This window comes from Diabrotica undecimpunctata, chromosome 1 (genome assembly GCF_040954645.1).
Source record: "Diabrotica undecimpunctata isolate CICGRU chromosome 1, icDiaUnde3, whole genome shotgun sequence".
NCBI classification, from domain to species: domain Eukaryota; kingdom Metazoa; phylum Arthropoda; class Insecta; order Coleoptera; family Chrysomelidae; genus Diabrotica; species Diabrotica undecimpunctata.
This window is the reverse complement of record NC_092803.1, coordinates 169,157,341-169,174,406: the sequence shown is the minus strand read 5'-3', so window position 1 is coordinate 169,174,406 and position 17,066 is coordinate 169,157,341. Positions and strand designations below refer to the sequence as shown.

The window sequence follows — 17,066 nt, the reverse complement described above, 5'->3', positions numbered from 1 at the left end:
ACCTATAAAAGGATTAAAGATATCGAACAATAAAAAAGAATTAGATGAATAATACTGTTAAAGTTCTAACCACTTTAATATTTTCAGCTACAAACACTATATAGATGCAACAGAATCCCAATTGTGAGAAACAAATACAAGTATTAAGAATGATTTTCAGAGTTTTAGCCATATGGTTCATTCTAATCGTTCCACGTTCAAAACACAATTCGACTGTATCTGCATAATCTTCTAAATTTTCTATTTCGTATTTGATTTTTAAACTTCTGTGAGCGTTAAGCTGAAACAAAAGTAATAAAAGTAATAACTATCGATAATACAAGAATTAAAAAACGCTTACAAACAGCAACTTTAGTTTATATCTACACAGAAATCGCCCATTGATAGAGAAGCCTGTTTTACTAATCGTAGGTATGTTTTTGTTTGAATTGCTAAGAGGATGTAAGGGGTCTAATGTTTTGAAGAATTTTTTGAAATATCAGATAAAAGTTGGTACAGAAAATGGAGGATAGTACCTATAAATGGATTAAAGATATCCAACAATAAAAAAGAATTAGATGAATAATACTGTTAAAGTTCTAACCAGTTTAATATTTTCAGCTATAAATACTATATAGATGCAACAGGACCCCAATTGCGAGAAACAAATACAAGTATTAAGAATGATTTTCATGGGTTTAGCCATATAGTTCATTCTAGCTGTTCCACGTTCAAAACACAATTCAACTGTATCTGCATAATCTTCTAAATATTCAATTTCGTATTTGTTTTTTAAACTTCTGAAAGCATTAAGCTGAAACAAAAATAATAAAAGTAAGAAAATATCGATAATACACTGATTAAAAAACTGGATGTGGCATTCCGGGAGTAACCAAGGGAAGGAAGCATAGCTTTTTTGTCGTCTACGCACGGAGCGATGGTTTTCAATTTATTTTATTGTATTTTAATTTATTTAAATTTATTTTATTTTATTTAAATTTATTTTATTTTAATTTATTTTATTAAGAAACACGCAAGGGACTGCGTTTACTACCCCACGTTTTTTGTGGTCGCTAGATCTCTTTTGTTCCACTGTATTTCTGTATTTGTATTTTTTCCGGATAAGAAAGCTATGCTTCCAAAAACTCTTTTACAAACAGCACATTTAGTTTATATCTACCTAGAAACCGCCGATTGTGAGAGACGAGCCTATTTTAACAAAGAAATTAATTATACTTACCAGTAAATGCTGACAATGTACAGCTACAATACCAATAAATACAATTAGTAATGCTCCGGGAATGAGACCAGCATTTTTCACTGCGTCTCCCAAGGCCAACATACCAGTTCCTACATTTCCTTTAAGTACATGCATAAAAGTTTCGAAATAGCTGGAAATGAAAATGTTTATAAGAGTATATGATTGGGCATTGGGCCAGAAAATATTGGAAGATAATTCTCATAATTTTCGATAATAAAATAAGGAAGACGTGTTAGGTCGAGAAAATAAAAAAATAGATTTGATATAATAGACCGAAATAGACAATAAAAATATATTATTTTTACTATAATAGATATATAATCAATGTATCGTCAACATATCGTAGTCAGCATGTGGGTTTGAGCATTGATGTGGATAGCGCTCGGGTCTCGAAGTCTTCCATAAAGATATTAGCAATTACTGGAGATACTGGGGAGTCCATTGGAGCACCATTTATTTGTCTGTAGAATTGATTTTGGAAGATGAAATAAGTGTTGGACATAGAATGTTTGATGAGAGATAAGTGGTCTTGATGGATACTGTTTTCACAATGTTTACAGTTTCGTCTGTAGGAATGTTTGTAAAGAGTGAAACGATATCGAAACTTACTAGAATTTCTGACGGTAGAATGACGGTAGATAGAATGAATGAGATGAATTTTTGAGGAAGGATGAAGCGTTTTCGGCGAGAGGTTGTAGAGTTTTAGCCAAGTACTTGGCCAATGGTTGTGTAAGGCAGTTGTACGTACTGACAATGGGACGTAGAGGAATATTGGGTTTGTGAATTTTGGGTAGGCCATATATTCGAGGTGTTCTGGAAGACTTTTCACGAGGAATTAGAGGTCTTTTTATGTCAACAGAAAAAGAAGTTTTATTGATAATGGCTTTTGTTGTTTTCTCCAGATAGGTTGTTAGATTATTAGGATCGGTCTGTAGTTTGGAGTATTAATGAGATTTGAGAGTTTATTAATGTATGAAGAAGTGTTTAGATCGAGAAAATAAAAAAATAAATGTAATATAATAGACCGTAATAGACAATAAAAATATTTTATTTCTAGTAATAGATATTAATGGGATTGAATTTATGAAGATAAAGATAGGTCGATAAAAATATGATATATGCTTATATAAACGCCACTACTATCAAGTGCCGTAAATACAAATTATAACCTACGATTTAATATTGTCAAAAATGTGACATTTCTGTTTAAATAATGTGATCTTACCTCAGGGACGTATGTGGGGCCCGTGCAATACTACTTCTTGCCTCGGACATTTTTAGGAGTAGGTAAAAATAATTTTGACGTATAAAAACAGCTTATACCATAATTAAAAACTTACTTTGCTAACCTGACAATTTCAACCGATCTGTTTTTGTGGTAAAATGTGTCAAATACAATTGACACAACTGAGTGAAGGAATAATCAATGTAATTCAATCTTCTTTTCTATTTTACATAGCTAACTTATAGTTTATTGCATGTTTATTGCTTAAGATTTTTTTTATTAGTCCAGTGTGATAACAGATTTGTGATCGAAGGTGATGCTTATAATGCAAGACATACTGGGTGTTCTAAAGTTATTTCACAAAAGAGAATTGAAAAATCCGAGACCGGTTGCGTTGTAGATCGATTTGACTTAAATTATCTAAAAATGCTTTATAGAGAACTATTATAATAACCTTAAATATAGCGCCCGAGGGTCCTTTAAATAGTATTTAATATTCAATATTCTTTTCTATTTTACATCGATAGATATATTTTATATTTTATTGCTTTAATTTTTTTGTAATTCCAAAAGTAATAGATTTTTGACAGGTGTTAATTACAATGCAAGACATACAGATTTGGGTTTAAGAATAATAAGAACTAAAGGAAGAGAATTGATTTCTATTTTACATCGATAGATATATTTTATATTTTATTGCTTTAATTTTTTTGTAATTCCAAAAGTAATAGATTTTTGACAGGTGTTAATTACAATGCAAGACATACAGATTTGGGTTTAAGAATAATAAAAACTAAAGGAAGAGAATTGCTCGAAGCTTGTTTTTTTATTTATTATACTAACAAGCTTAGTCGTACTTTGTAGTACAATCTGATCAAGTAGATCAATTGGCAGTTCTATTCTAACCTCAATTGTCACTTTCAGAACTATAGTTTCATTCAGTAATAATGTTTCTATAGGTACTATAACTTACTTAAAGTAATATTTACACTTTACACAGGTGTCTTAAGCCAGTACAATGCTCTGCGTTTACACTATTTTCACTTCACTAACTCGGAAGGGTTTTCCGCTCTGTAGCCTTTCTTTCTATATCTGAGTTGCCGAGGAGTTGGATGGCCTCGATATTCACATGTTGAAGTAGACCTTGTTCATCCCTGCTGGTACATTTGGCAATCATTTGTTCTCTTGTCTCCATCTTCAGATTTCTGTGGGTGCAGCTGTTTTTGAAGTTATACTTCTATACGCGCGCTCCACGTTGGAAATTTGTATGGGAGTGAATCTGTGAAATCATTACATATGTAAGATAATAAGTAAGAGAGAGACAGAACATATATTTTCTCTCTCTTCCTCTCTCGAATATAAAAATGTTCCTTTTGTATATATAATTTAATATTATATATATTATATAAAGATATATATACATATAATATTATACAGATAATAAAATATTTATTAATATTATTATTTTTTGTGATATGTTTTGTAATATTTATTAAATGTTCATAATTATATTAGTCTTTTGTATTTCAAAATAATAATCTCAATAAATCACTGTATGATCCAGAACTGTCAATTTTGAAATACCTTTGTGTCATGTCCTCGGTAGTATAGTAGTCAGTATCCCCGCCTGTCACGCGGGAGACCGGGGTTCGATTCCCAGTCGGGGAGGACTTTTTTATTAATATTATTACATTATTGTCATCTTTAAATACTTATGGATATTGCATTTTAATTTGTATTGTATTATTATATGGAATTATGTTGCACTGTATTGTAGTGTATTTTTTATGTATATTATTGTCATTTTTAAATACTTATGAATATTGCAGTATAATTTGTATTGTATTATTATATTAATAACAAAATAAAAAACAATGAATTTTACTGCAGAGTATGTGTAAAAAAATTTTTGCATTCAACTCCTTTCATACATATATGAAAATAAAAATATACATTTTCATCAAAATATTAATTCAATCTTTCATTGTTAATAAGTTGTTATTAATTATGTTTCTCTTTCTGCTATGTCTTACCTATAGAATTACATATGTAATGATTGTGCAGATTGACTCCCAAATAAATTTGTAACGGCGAATGCGTGTATAGAAGTGTAACTTCCACCGGCAGTCCCACTGGACTGCCACACCCGTTTTTTTAACTTCCCGTGGTGCATCAATGCTGCTCCTTAGTACTCTATTCTGAAACCTCTGTATTATTTCAATGTTTTTTTTAGTGGCGCATCTCCAGAGCTGTGCGCTATATGTCCATATTGGTCTTTTTTTGATCAATGGATAGTTTACAATTTCTTCCAAGCTTCCAGTTCTATCATCTTTCTAAATTTTATGCTGAGTTCTCTCTTCTCTTTAATGTGAACTTTACAGCGCAGTGTCTTATCCAAATGTAACCCCAGGTATTTTGCAGAATCTGCTACAGGGACCTGAATGTTAACTATTCTAATAGGCTGATATCGCTCTCTTTTATAGGTGAAATTTACCTGCACTGATTTTGTACCATAAATTTTAATTCTCCATTTTCAATGATTGATTTTATTCAGTGTTTCAGTATTCATCTGCAGTTTTCTTGCAACTTCTTCATGGTTTTCTCCAACTGATATAATAGCTTGATCGTCAGCTTAAGTGCCAATCATATCTTCGTCAAGGTCTGGAATATCGTAGCATAAAGTAGCATAAGAAAATAGCTGCAGACTCATATTAGAATTTGTAATACATTTCTTTCGTTTTTCAGAGATGGCGCCCCACGGCATGCTCTTCTATCCGCATTAGGTCGACTGCATTTGCAAATGGGTAACGTTTCTGGCGCAGAAGTTTGTTTTAAAGAAGCAGCAGAAACGAAGAATGCCCCTTCTGGGGTAAGAGAATTGGTCGACAAAGGTCTGCTGTCTATTGCACAGAGTGCGTTTGATGAAGCGTACGTCTACTTTCAGGAAGCTAGTCATTTGGAACCGTCTAATATAATGGTAAACTGAATATTTTATATTACATTTTTTTCTCTAGAATATTAATTATAAGGATTGTAATATTACTTCTGATTTATAATATATAATTTATATATATATATATATATATATATATATATATATATATATATATATATGATTATATATGTATATATAATCAGAATCACAAAATACATGCTTATAACAGCAAATCTACTAAGATATAAATTGGTGCTAGAGGAACAGATAATAGAACAAGTAATACGAGTTTAAATATCTGGGCCTCACACTGTCTAGCTACGGAAAGCAGAAGTGAAAGATCAAGTGCATAGATCAAACCGAGCCGCAGGATGCCTGAATGAAACAATATGGAGGAATAAAAATATCGGAAAAGAAATGAAAGACAGAATTTACAAAACAGTCATCAGACGAATGACATACGTGGTAGAAACACCTGCGTCAGATATGTGGCATAGCTTTCTATCATATTTTTGTAACTTTTTGTTTTGTTTCGTTTCTGGTATTGTTATTCTACAATACTTTTGATTATTTTACTGTTATTTTCACATATCTTAAAGCTCTTTGAGCTTCTTCGATACTATCGATTCTGTATTTTTATCTTTGTATAAAACTGATAGTGCACTTCCGTATATTCCGTCCTCTGTTTGGTTAATAGGCCTTTGTAATATGAGTGCCCATAGGTCAGCACCAATGAGGTTAATTTTTGTTTATTCTGTGAAGTTTTGTTTCACTGATCTTATGGATTATATAGACCAGTGTGCCAAAAAAAATGTTTTTTCTCATTCTTAACAATGTAATTTAGTTTGCCGTATTCTTTCGATCTTGTAGATCGTGTGGATTCATATGGACGATATAAAAAAGGAACAAATGCGGTTATAAATTAGAAGAGGACAAGAGAAGTATGCATATTGAAACAAACTAGAGTATATGTGACTAATTCATTGAAAAATGCTTTTAATAGGCCTCGAATCGTTGATGTTGTTCATTTTATTTATGATAATGATAATATACTACTGGCTACTATAAGAAAAAAAATTAAAATCTAATTTTTTGACGCATTAGATGTTTCACATCAAAAATATATATTTTTGTATTTATTTTTTGTTTTAGATTTTAAACAATATGGGTGTGTGCCTACTATATGGTGGACATCTGAAAGAAGCTATTCAAGTACTGGAATCAGCCCTCTCATCGAATCCCGTTCATGCCTTAAACGAGTCCTTGCTCTTAAATTTGTGTACGTTATACGATATGGAATCCACTAAAGGAAGGATGAAAAAATTTGCCCTCTTACGGCAAATCTCGAGGTATCAAGCTGACGCTCCGACCATGATTTTGGAAAAATTGTACGGTTGATGTTAGATCGCTAACACTAGTCGGTGTCTTTTCTGTGATTGTTTTAAAGTAATGGCATACGCGCAATATTATATAGAATGCATCTACAATGTGTGATTGCACTTTATTTACGTTGATTTTGTGTATAAGATTTTTACTGCTAAATCCGTTTTATGTCATCATCTAAATCGATATAATTGGATTCTTCAGTTGATTAATACTTTGCGTAATTCTGGAAATGTTAAACAGGTATTATGGCAAAGAAAAATAATTTCAGTAATGCTGAACAAACTTCTTTAAATTATAATAGCTGTTTTAATTTCACTTCTTGAAATATACATAAAAAAATAATAAAAACTTTTTTTTGTCGGTCTGTTATAAATGAAACACTTAATTATTGCTTAAACGTAGGGCTATTTTCAAGAGAATGCTTAGCTAAAGCTGTAGTCTTTAATTTGTTGGTTTGTAGAGGTTGTACACTATGTTTGTGTGCAACAATCCTCCTATGTAGATATTGGTATGTTTGCCCAATATATGTTGAGTTTTAGTCTTTACAATTTATTTTATTAACAACATCCGTCTAATCTTTAGTAACATTGCGTTGTGAAGTTTGTTGCACACAAACACAGTGTAAAAACCAACAAATTAAACACTACAGCCTTAGCATTCTCTAAAAAATAGACATTCTTTGGATTTTGAAAATGTACAGATGCTTGAGATGTACAGTTCTGTTCCTATAAAAGGAACAGAACTACAACAAAAGATGCATATTGAAGATGATTCACATCAAAATTCTATCAGTAATAAGACCGATATAAAACATATCTCTAATATATATATCATAGCTTCATAGATTGAGTTTATTTAGTAAATGCACCATTGGCACATATTTTAAGTACGACCCTGAACCAGTCATAGTTTTTGCCGTATGACTTTAGGGTTAAGTCACTTTTGCATTCCATCATAAACTAGCAAAAAGTGTGGACATAAATAATATAAAGTGTATTATGTAATGTTTATATAATTAAAGTTCTTATGTGCTTTAAAATGGCAAAGAGTCGAAACGTTTAAGCAATCAATGAAGTGTTTTATTTATAACAGACCGACAAACCCAGAAATTAAAAAAGTTTCTATTCACATATAGTTCACGGTCAGGAAATAACAAACGATAAAAAAATAATTATATAAATTCAAAATATATGAAAATTATTAGGTGTAAGTATTAAGAATGGAAATTTTATGATTGAAATATAAACGTGGAAAATGAAACAAGTTAGGCACAATCGCTGGTATTTTAGTAAAATTGTTATATTTTGACCTAATGATAAAAAGAAAATTATTAATTACTATTAATATTATATTATTATAATGTTTTTTATTGTCAACAATTTTTTCTAATGAACATAATAATTATAGTATCAATATAATCAAGAAATTTTAACGAATTGGTAGTTTTGAATATATAGTTTGTTATTGATCACCTAGAACGGAGTTAGTAGTAGAAAAGAACATATTCCGTAGCCCAATGGCTGGCGTGAGTTTTAAAATTAATATATTAAGAAATATTTATATCGTTTTTTAATATTAATAAAAAATATTATCTTTGAGATACAAATTTCATTTTCTTTACGCTGAGTTACATTGGAAAATCAGTTAACGACAATTTATACAAAAAAAACTAATTCATGTCAACATCACTCGCCAACAGGGACTTTTTTCTAAAGGGTACTGGATGTCATGATAGTAGTTGGCTTCTATATAATCCAGGTGGCACTGGTCATTTATTGACTGAAAGGTTTTGAATTAACCATCGATATATGAATCGATATGGTCTTAATTTCGTCTAAACGAAAAGTAAGTTGTATCTGAAGAGCTAAAAATAGCGTAATGCACAAAATGCAATGGCAGGTAGATGAGATGTAAATATTCATGTTCGTACATTATTTACACATTATTTTAAATTTTGTTTAAAGTAGAAAGATGCAAATTATTTCTATATGACGAGCGTTCTTTTCTACCTTCCCGTGAAGCTGTTCATCCAATGTACTTACTCGATATTTACTTATAATATTGGGACAAGCAGTATGGATAAACTTTTTTTTAAACCAAAAATTTTCACGAGTGTTGTAAGAATTTCTACCAACAAACGAAGATGCGAGCCTTACAATGTTTTATCTACATTCAATTGAAATAAACCACAATTTTAATTGAATGTAGGTTTAATTTTACGTTTCGATTTCCACTTCTAAAATGGCTCTTAAAGTACGAATTAAATTAAAAAAAAATAATTTGTATTTGGAGAACGTTTTTCGAGGAAATTGAGTCCAATATAACATATTTTCATAAAAATAGTTACATAATTAGTGTTATTATATATTAGAGAAGAAATATCCACATAATCAATTATAATGGTGACGTAGTGTATAGATAGAGTTTACTAATCGGAAAACAGTATCACAAGCCACTTCAAATTGACAACTTATTTCAACTTTAGCTGACTCGACAATATTCTGAAATACTTTGCCATAATGAAGAATTTTAGTGAGGTTTTATCGGTATATATATATATATATTGGTTCATATAATGCCAAGCCAAGGTTTTTCCAGTTTGTGTCCTAACGGCAACACGTAAAAAGTGCTTGAAAAACTTATAGGGGGATTGGAACTAAAAGATTAGCTCCTAGATTACGATTTCAACAAAAACGTGATTTATGTTGAGTTGTAAATATTTGTTCAAAACTATATTCAAATATGTAATGCTTCTATTTTATCAGGCACAGCACTTGTGTCAAGCTGTGAATGTCTGCGAGGACTCTACTGGTTTTTTGTGACAAAATTCGCACTTTTCGATCATTTGCCCTATAATAAAAAAAATGATGACACATTCAAGTCTAAACGCAGAGTTTTCGACTGATTAATAATAAAACAAAAACAATATAATAAAACATGAATATAATAAGAAAAACTCCTTTAAGATGCGAAAAACAATGTTTTAACGTATTTTCACCATCTCTTAGTACTTAGAATATTGTATATGATTATTGGTCTCAAAAATAGCGCGAGAAAATGCGCTATGAATTTCATCCTCATCCTTAACTAAGCCCACAAGTTACATATTTCGAGTTACACTGTTACACTTCGAGTTACACTGTTCGAGTGTCTTTTACCGATCTAAAATCGAGTATGTTGCCGAATGGCAACATAACGGAATAACTACTTATTTCTTCCGTGTTCTTCTAATTTTAAGCAACCTGCTCATTAATTTAACAAATAAATTCTGAACAAAATATAACTTGGGGTAAGAAAGTACACACTGTAGAGCTATATTAAAAACTCGAAAGTATTATTATGTGAAGAAGCCAAGAACAGAAAAAAACTTGAAGATAAAAATATGAGGAAAGAAATAAGTGCAGGAGTGTTAGAAGATAACCAGAAATATGGAAATTCAATACAACAATCAGATCAATAGGAAAACCAATCATAGGTATATAGGTGAACTTAAGTACCCACTGAAACCAAAAGGAACATGTGGAAAGGTAACGGCGTAAAATACTAAGAAATATTTTGGTTAGTGCTGGTTTAAGTAGGAGAAATGAAGAAGGCCAAGAGTAAGCCTGATGTCAAGATATTCAAGGTAGTGAAGAAACAAGTAGATTTTAACAAAAATTTAAAATAAAAAAATAAATTTAACAACTAATAAACTCAACAATGGAAACTTATAAAGATTTTGTTCTGAAGCTATTTTCTTGTGGTATATTAAAGTAATTACTATTTAAATGGGAATAAGCCACAATTAAAGGTTAAAGTAAGTTTATTGATGTTTAAAAAAAAATTGTTTAATTTACTAATGTGTGTATTTTGAGAACGATTTCCGAAGTGGAAATTGAAACGTCAATAAACTTTCTTTAACCTTTAATTGTGGCTTAGTCCCATTTTAATAGTAATTATTATAAAGATTTATTTATTTCATCATTATCGTGAATAGTAATAAATTTTTTTAGAGTCTCCTAAGTTTACTGGGCTGTTCTTCTTCAAGTTCCGCTCCTATCGGAGATTGGAAATTATTCTTGCAATTAAAATGTTGTTTGTTGAATTTTCATCATAAAGAGAGCATGAATCTTCTCAGCGTCTTGCCTGACCCCTTCTATCCAACTGAGCTTTGGTCTATCCCGTTTTCTGGTACCCACCGGTTGCGAGTTTGTGATTATTTTTATCATTTTTGACTGTAGTTTCCTACCTACATATTCTGCATATTGTATACCGATTTGTTTGATTGTAGTAATAATGTCTTTTCCACCGAACTTGTGGTTGTATATTTTCTGTAGCGCAAAGGTATTTATGAGCCTCCGTGTTGGTTTTCACAAACTACCACACTGGAGTATAATATAGAATTTACTTATTAGCAATATTACTCTTCAACAAAGAAAAAACGAAAAACAAATTGTAACATTAAACTGTTGATGTTGGAGCTTTAAAAATTAGTTATTTAACGATTTATTTTATGATAACAAATGGTAAGAATGCTATAAAAACAGAAGACAAATATTGTCAACTTACGAACATAACTAACTACGAGTACTTCCACCATGAGACTAAAATCCGCTTGGGTTGAATGCCGAAACGAGGTAATGTATATCCTTTTTCTGAGGTCTGTGCTTTACTTGACTAAATGAGTCAATATATTGGCTTAAAATCCATGTCCTTATGTGACAAGTTTAGGTATACCAATGTTTAATAAATATACAACATGAATAATCGAATAACCAACGGAACGGAATAACTCAAAACCTATGGAAAAATATCAATTCGTGTCGTGAAAATATTCTCTAACACTATAGCCAAATCTCATTGTGCAACATTTCCTGCGCTGTGTAGGGTGTCGGTATAAATTGATACGTATTTTAATAATTCAAATCCTTAGTGATTGGTTTGAGCGTAAAATTACTGGAGTCCATATTTAAGAATATTTCGTTTGTTTAAGTCAGTAGTCTGATGTTAAGCTAAATTCTGCTAGCGTTTGTTACAATATGTAATTATCATATATCATATGATATATAACGTGACAGTATCACAATTACTTTGACTAATGTAAAACCTGCAGTAATGATTGTGAGAGAAAGTGAAAATATTGTATTAAAAAAATTCGTTTACTGAATTATTATTGCTATTTAAAAAAACAATGTTTATAATAATGTTGTGGAATAAATAAAGTTCCAGCTGTTGGGCTTTAATGAAATAGGGAGTACCGAATAACTGTACGTAAGGTACTAATAAAAAGCACATGCGCATTACGAAAATTGAAATTTAACGTAAACAAAGCTTAATCAGTCGCTTCTTGAGAAGTCGGTATTGTCTTAAGTAAAAAAAAGTGATATAAATTAATATATTAAGGTGATAGGTTTGGTTTCAAAATTATTGTTTGGGCAGAATACTAAAATCCTAATTTAATTACCTATAAAATGTTTCTTTATAATATATGTGTCTCCGGCTTGTATATGTTACAGAAAATTTATTGTACGGTGTTGGAACTCCAAAAAATGAATCTAAAAAAGATACTTCGTACAACTGTTTAATATCTCTTACTCATTGTTTTGGTAGGGTGGTGCTATTAATATTTCCAGTCTGAATTTGGTTGACAAGTTTGTCTCTTGTTTAAAGTTAATCTACGGAGCTTCTAGTTTTCTTATTTTTATTATTTGGTCAAATTAAAGATTAGGAATAAAAAGGGTTTTAATTTGTGTTCTCTTTATTTAAATACACTGAGTCCCAAACAAAAGTAAAGAAAACAACACTTATCACCTACCATAAATAAATATATTTTGTAAAGTTTATATATAGCTGATAATACCGATTTTTTTATACAAAATTGGATGTTGTTGCAGTATTATATTGTTTATTTGCTCAGTTATTAGATGTAATTAATTTTAAAGAATAGAAATTGGAATGTTGTATTATGGAATGTATATATTATTAAACTGATACTTTTGGGAGTAAAACAAATAATAATTATACTTACTTATTGATAATTTATATTTAACAATGCTTTCGTAGACTGATTTCTTAGGCCAATGATATTTTCTGATACTATTATCTACTTTCCTTGTCTGTCTGCTTACATGTCATTCATTAGTTCTTCTCGGGCTATGTTTGTTTTTTATTTACATTTTCCCCATTTTGGCCTCTTTTTTAAATTCTTTTTGTGATCAAATATTTGATCAAACTGACGTCACAAAACTAATAATAATTATTTTTTGTTCTGTGCTAAAGTAATGACGTTTATAATTACAGTTTGTTCAAATTTTAAAAATCTATATTATAATCATTCAAATTTGATCAAATTTTTATTGACGGTTGTCTAATGACGTATGTCAATTAAATTAATGGTCCCTTTTGCTTATTTATTAGTTATTTGTGCTTATTTACGATTTAAATTTTTCTTATCTACAATGAGAGGCTAAAAGGATTTTTTTATATTAATGTGAATGCGTCACATTATATAAGCAGCTTCTTTCTCGATGTAAATCAATTAATTTAGAAACTTGTTCCTGACTCCAAGATATTTTAAACTTTTATTTTATTTTATAACAAAATAGGAATTTATAACAAGATAGGAAGACAAATACAAACCACACTCTGTCAACTAAAGAAAAAAAGAAAAATGAATTTTTTCACGTCAACATCATGTCTTACTGCTGATTGTCATTTGGGTTGAGATATTTTTCCACCAATTAAATTTAAAGTTTCTTTAAACCGACCTTGAAAAATAGAAGATGCTCTATATTTAGATGATTTGATCAAATTGAGGATATGACGTTAAATGCTGTAAATTTTTTGTTTGTTCGAACTCTGATTAAATATTTGACGGTGTGACGGACTGTTAGTTGGCAAATCTTGAAATATTTTTTGACATTTTTCACTATCTCTTTCTAGGTGTTCTCTTTAGTCTTTTACTAATCATTTCTGCCTGAAAATTTCATCTCGTGAATAGAGATCTAACAACAATCAAATTCGTCTATCAGAAATCCAAAATATCACTGTTGTCATCCAATTTGTGCACATAAAGTTGATAACTAATATCAGAGATTGTACTGAAGAAATAAAGCGGAGATTAGTAATTGCAATAACACCTCTAGTTAAATTAACGAAAATCTAGAAAGCCATGGAATAACCGTCGACACCAAAATCGGTCTCGTAAAAAAAGGATTTTTTTACGAGAGGATTTTTTTATCTTATGAATAAAGATAAAGGGCTCCTTGATACGTTCGAGACGTTCTGTTGGAGTTCAAAACTTGCCATTTGGTTCGAAGAAGGAATGTTTCAATATTAAGACAACTAATCATCAAGAAAAAACTAAGAATGAAAGCAACAGAATAGTATCTCGAGAAGCTTACCATTCAGGGAAATATTGAAGGTAAGAGAGACAGATCTTCCACAAAATGCACATACCACATTGTCACAATAATTGGTATTCCTGTTAGAATGTGCGAGAATGAGAAGAGATATGGAGAAATGGAGGAACATCGGAAAGTGTAACTGATGAAGTTAGGATATCACGATACCTTCATTATAGCCTTTCAGATATCACACCCGTTGTTGCACTGACTTATATATCTTTCTAAATAGTTTTTTAATGTATTTTGTTGTAGATTCAAATATAAAGAGGGAAAGCTTTAGTAAAGTACATTTTGATTATATTATGCTATGAATTCTGCAATTTTTAATTTATATTAAAGATGAACGAGTAAATATTTGTTGCTTTGGAGATTAATTGCAGTTAATTATTGCATTGTATTTATTACATTGTATGAAAGAGACAAATATTAATTCGTTATTATTTTATATAAATTAAAAATTGCAGAATTCGTAAAACACTATAATCAAAATGTACTTTTTAAAAGCTTTCTCCATTTTCTCACTTTATATTTGAAGCATACAACATATGCATTATAAAAACTTCCCAAAACTGCCAAACCGAAATTTTTTTTTCATGGTTGACATTTGCGGCTATATTCAGCTTATTCAGTACTTTCGTTAAAGTTAACCCATATACATTGTATCTATTTTTCAAAATTCCAATTTTATTTTAATCGGTACTTCCCATCCTTGATTTAGCATATATTTTGTTTTGGATTATGTTCAATATAACTAATACAGAATGAAATTTTAAAATGATTCACCATTTTCTTTCAGTATATAAATACAGAGAATACTTGACTTATTTTATTGAATTAAATTAAAGTAAATATTGAAAGTGTCATTCACCTAATTGTTGGCAATAACCCAGTTTATTATAAAATTACTCCCTAATTATTACTATTGTATTTAAACTTTCAGATAAAATATTCTTTATTTCTGTTATTATCCTTTGTCTGAGATATGATATAATGTTAGTCGTTTATGACGCACATTTAACTCGACCTAGCTCCACAAAAAAATTCAAAATTATAAGATATGGTGATCTAGTTGGCCAGTCAATAGTACCTCTTCGTCTAATCCATCTATTATACATTATACATTGATTGGAAACTATTTCATGTAAATAATATTTTACAATTCCATCATAATGGGGTATTTCCTCCTCCTGTTAAAACCAAACATTTTTTTATTCGCTATTAAATTAAAGTATTACTGTCAGAGGTTGTTTGAATTGGTCTGTGTTGAAATGAAATTTAATAATGGATCAAATACATCTCAAAATACAACAAGCCATGATTATACCAGTTTTTTGTAGAAAAATGTTAAAAAATTTTGTAGAAAAAGTAAGGTTTAATAACATCAGCCTAACTAGTTATATTGACAAGGGTAGGTAGCATGGCAAACTTTAGCAGAAATAATATTATTAGTGTAGACTGATATATAGGATGGCTGCTAGGTGACTACTGAAATAGATATTAAAAAATAAACTCACTTTTCTTAAGACTGTCTCTTTGCAGGTTCTTTCGATTGTATTTTTATACAAAAAAATAAATAAGTATATATTATATCACTAGTTGATATAGGTAATATTAATAAAGAAAATAATATTAAATTTTTTAACGGTATAAGAGGAAAATGTCTGACCTACTATAAACAACTTCCCGAGTTACACAACGAAACTCAGCATAATTTACTTGTTTAAGGTGTCTAATTTCTCCTGTTTGTCGATTTACTGATTATGGATTTTAGGCACTTCTTAAATAAGTAATCCTATTGGTGTTTATGTTTTCTAACGTAGTATATATTATAGCTATTTTTTAAAGTTCTTTCTTTATGGCCTAAATAGTTTGGTCTGTTAGGTTTAACGATGTTGTGCGCTTATTTATAGTTAGACGTAATTAGTAAAATATGTACTTGTGAGTTTATACTTTACTACAACTCCTGATTGTTCCACGAGGTACAAGGGTATCGGGCAATATCGCAAAACGTCCGACTTCGTATCCCATGCTATTGACTGGATGTTAACGACGCCAAAAACAGCATCGTACTGAGTCTCTCCTCTGGTCTCAATCTATTCGTTGGATCGTAAGATCTTCTGAAGCTCAAGATGATTGGAGAAAGCTAACTGCGTAGAAAGTGCGTCGATCAGTAATAATTAAAATGACTTTTACAGAGCTTCCCAAAAAAAAATGATAATGTGCAGGATGTAGGATCGGACGATCTACCAGATACGTCAGAGAATAGAATGAATTTCTAAAAAATGTAATGTTTACCGACGAAGCTACTTTCATTACAAATGGAGTAGCACCATTACAAAATTGTCCCTATGGGACAGCAGATAATCTCCATTCACAATAAACTGTAAAAGCTAGTTTTCTCAAAAAATCAATGTCTCGCGTAGTATACGGAAGGAACGAATTATTGGTCCTTTCTTCTTTAAGGAGAACGTGAACTCAAAGAACTTTTTAGAATTTTTAAACAGCGACTTGTGGAATGCTATTCATGAGATTCCACTTAATGAACAATTAAATTTGTGTATTCAGTTAGATGGGTGTTCTTTTTGAAAATTTGAATAAATATTTTAAATTATTCGCCCTATTAAGGATGAGTAGCGGCGCGTGGTAAGGTGTCTACGAACTACATTAAAGCTAAAAGAACGCAACAACACTGTTTAAATTTTCCGACGTGTCGACGAAAAGTTGATTATAAAATGAACGAAGACGATGAAATATGATGTTTGACATTTTATAGATTTTTAAATGTTGCGTTCTTTTAGCTTTAATGTAGTTCTTAGACACCTCACCACGCACCGCTACTCATCCTTAACAAGGTGAATCTCCTGAAGTACAGTCTGTCCCAAACCCTTCTTTCAG

General features: G+C 30.3%; 2 protein-coding genes across 6 annotated transcripts in view; one reads left to right on the top strand and one right to left on the bottom strand.

The window, feature by feature from the left end:
* Positions 1 to 8,392, top strand: part of LOC140432542 (trafficking protein particle complex subunit 12) — a 36,907-nt gene extending 28,515 nt beyond the window's left edge. The window contains exons 4-5 of the mRNA XM_072520496.1: positions 5,211 to 5,442; positions 6,553 to 8,392. Coding sequence (XP_072376597.1) covers positions 5,211 to 5,442; positions 6,553 to 6,798 — 478 coding nt within the window. The 3' untranslated portion in view covers positions 6,799 to 8,392. The remainder of the gene's footprint in view (positions 1 to 5,210; positions 5,443 to 6,552) is intronic.
* Positions 1 to 14,513, bottom strand: part of LOC140432543 (proton-coupled amino acid transporter-like protein acs) — a 30,452-nt gene extending 15,939 nt beyond the window's left edge. For 2 of the 5 annotated variants that reach the window (XM_072520497.1, XM_072520499.1), the window contains exons 1-4: positions 2,466 to 2,633; positions 1,220 to 1,370; positions 584 to 793; positions 71 to 280 (exon numbers count right to left, since the gene is read on the bottom strand). In XM_072520497.1, coding sequence (XP_072376598.1) covers positions 71 to 280; positions 584 to 793; positions 1,220 to 1,370; positions 2,466 to 2,515 — 621 coding nt within the window. In that variant the 5' untranslated portion in view covers positions 2,516 to 2,633. Of the gene's footprint in view, positions 1 to 70; positions 281 to 583; positions 794 to 1,219; positions 1,371 to 2,465; positions 2,634 to 12,793 lie in introns of those variants that run through there. The other 3 variants (XM_072520498.1, XM_072520501.1, XM_072520500.1) reach the window with 3 other exon arrangements.
* Between the last annotated feature and the right edge of the window lie 2,553 nt (positions 14,514 to 17,066).